The sequence below is a fragment of the Pteropus vampyrus genome, unplaced genomic scaffold, assembly GCF_000151845.1.
Source record: "Pteropus vampyrus isolate Shadow unplaced genomic scaffold, Pvam_2.0 Scaffold488, whole genome shotgun sequence".
NCBI lineage: Eukaryota > Metazoa > Chordata > Mammalia > Chiroptera > Pteropodidae > Pteropus > Pteropus vampyrus.
In genome coordinates this window covers 1,599-4,444 of record NW_011889269.1, presented here as the reverse complement: position 1 = coordinate 4,444, position 2,846 = coordinate 1,599, and the positions used below count along the sequence as shown (strand labels likewise).

The window sequence follows — 2,846 nt, the reverse complement described above, 5'->3', positions numbered from 1 at the left end:
ATGGAAAGGCAAGCTGAGTCTAGTGCCCTAAATTACAGTCCAAGGCTTTCTCTACCACATTGTTTGTCAGCTAAGTGCTGGAAACTCTTTTAAATCTTTTGTACTATTATTTTACTTGCTCCTTACAAGTTTTCAAGGCTACTCGGCTAGTAAGTGTAGATGCTGGAATTCAAAGCTCGGCAATCTGGTTCAGGTTCTGATCCTGATTGAATGGGAATCAGATTCTTCACCAAATCATTTCTCTGATATTTTTGCCCAACTCACATGCTCAATGATATAGTTATTATAATAATAAAATATCGCCATTTAAGATCTGAGAATAAGAGATGTGAAGATAGAGACTTTTGATCTTTTCATACCTAAGTTTTAACTACCCTTTATGAAAAATCTTCACCAGCTCTAAAATCAATTAGATGAGGACTTCAGGTCCTTCAAATCTTACCAGGATCTGTGATTGGAGAAAGTGGGGATATGTGTGCCATATCATGATAAAATAGGTTTCAGGATTGTTCTGGAGAACATCTGTGCTCACTAGGACTATGTTCATGCTGTTGCACAGGTGGGACAGGTAATGGCTCCTGGCGGGAACCAGAGCAGTGGTGTGACAGAGTTTATCCTGGCAGGCATTCCGAATCTGAACAGCACAAAAGGAGAACTGTTTTCTGTCTTCCTTCTTGTCTATCTGCTGACTCTAACAGGCAACGTGTTGATTGTTGGAGTGGTAGGAGCTGATACTCGCCTGCAGACTCCCATGTACTTCTTTCTGGGTAACCTGTCCTGCCTAGAGATCCTGCTCACTTCTGTCATCATTCCCAAGATGCTGAGCAATTTCCTCTCAAGACAGCAAACTATTTCCTTTGCTGCATGTATCACCCAATTCTATTTCTACTTTTTTCTTGGGGCCTCTGAGTTCTTGCTGTTGGCCGTCATGTCTGTGGATCGCTACCTGGCCATCTGTTACCCTCTTCACTACCCCTTGCTCATGAATGGTACTGTGTGCTTTCGGGTGGCCTTAGCCTGCTGGATGGGGGGACTTCTTCCTGTGCTTGGCCCCACAGTGGCTGTGTCCTTGCTTCCTTTCTGTGAACAGGATGCTGTGGTGCAGCACTTCTTCTGTGACAGTGGCCCACTGCTCCGCCTGGCATGTACCAACACCAAGAAGCTGGAGGAAACTGACTTTGTTCTGGCCTCTCTTGTCATTGTATCCTCCCTGATGATTACTGCTGTATCCTATGGCCACATAGTCCTGGCTGTCCTGCGTATCCCCTCTGCTTCAGGCCGTCAGAAGGCCTTCTCTACTTGTACCTCCCACTTGATGGTGGTGACTCTCTTCTATGGAAGTGCCATTTTTCTCTATGTACGGCCATCACAGAGTGGCTCTGTGGATACTAATTGGGCAGTGACAGTGGTAACAACATTTGTGACACCACTGCTGAATCCATTCATCTATGCCTTGCGCAATGAACGAGTCAAGGAAGCTTTGACGGATATGTTTCGGAAGGTGGTAGCGGGCTTTTGGGGGAATCTTTTACTTGTGAAGCATTTCAACAAGAAAACAATGAGGTCAAGGTGAGAGAATGTAATAACTTGTCTTAAGTCTAGGTCTTCTCCATTGTCACTTTCTTTCCTACTATCATCATGGACATTACCAAATGACTGAGTTCTGGAACTACTATAGAATTCCAGAGTCATAAAGTCTATCTTCCTCTTTCAGGCAAAATCCTTGATTTTATCTCATATGTGAATCCATATTATTATTGATATATCATAATCAATATCATCATAACATCATAAGACCCACCAACCTGTGAGATCTTAACCTAAGGGTCTATGGTTACCAGGGAATCTAAGGATGGGCTTCAGAAAATTTATAGGCCCTATCAGTATGTAAATTTTATGTTTGAGCTTATGTGTATTTGTCTGGGAAGAGGACCTATAGCTTTAATCCAGTTATTAGAGGGATCTACATGTGACCTTCGCCAAAAGTTAAAAACAATTAAAATTCTCAGTAGAGTCTTCCAATTATTTATGAAAACCAAGAATTAAAAAAAAATCCTGATAATCGAAAATAAGTAAAAATAAAATATATAGATTATCTGGATTTTTTGTATATACTTTCCAAAAAAATTAAATTTACTGTCAAGTGGAAAAGAAGTAAAACAAATATTAATAAGTGATTTATTCACTTCTCCATGGAAATCCAAGGTGCCTTTGGAAAAGCAGATCAAAGAGAAATTTCATGAATAATACCATTTAAAGTGTTTTTTTTCTAATTTGCACTTTATTACAAAGATGAATTAAAGACATCTCCACTCATTTGACATGGGATTGTGTTCCTTTCATTTGTCCATCTTTTTACATTTTTATGTCTGCTGTTGCCAGTCTTCTTTTGTTTTTAGTAAAACTGGGATTGGGATGAAAACCTTTAATAGTAAAGATTTAAGAATGCCAACTATTTTGGTACTACCAAGAACCAGACTCCAAGATATGTTTATCTACCTCATTGGATATTTGAAAGGGAATGGAGATTCCTACATGTGATGCCCTTGGACATCTTGAGCAAATATTTATTTATTTATTCATTCATTTCATTCATTCATTCAACAAAGGTCCATAAACATGTACTAATATATACTAAGGTGAACAAGAAATGGTTTCTAACCTCAAGCAGCTTTGATTTTATGCAGTCAAATGCTCTACCACTGAGCTACACCTCCAAGCAGCTTTGATTTTGGAAGGGAAGACTAAGAGACAAATAATAATTCAAAAGGATGGGATTGATAAGGGGGTTTACAAAATGACATTGCAGATCACATGAAAATGGATTTACTCTTTATAGTGTTATC

General features: G+C 39.2%; 1 protein-coding gene across 1 annotated transcript; it reads left to right on the top strand.

Annotated features, from left to right (window-relative positions):
- Nucleotides 1-571: 571 nt before the first annotated feature.
- LOC105307314 (olfactory receptor 6S1) lies at nt 572-1,569 on the top strand (the record flags this gene model as incomplete). The annotated part of the gene is made up of 1 exon (XM_011382771.1): nt 572-1,569. A coding segment is annotated over exon 1 (998 nt), but the record flags the coding sequence as incomplete, so codon positions are not given.
- Between the last annotated feature and the right edge of the window lie 1,277 nt (nt 1,570-2,846).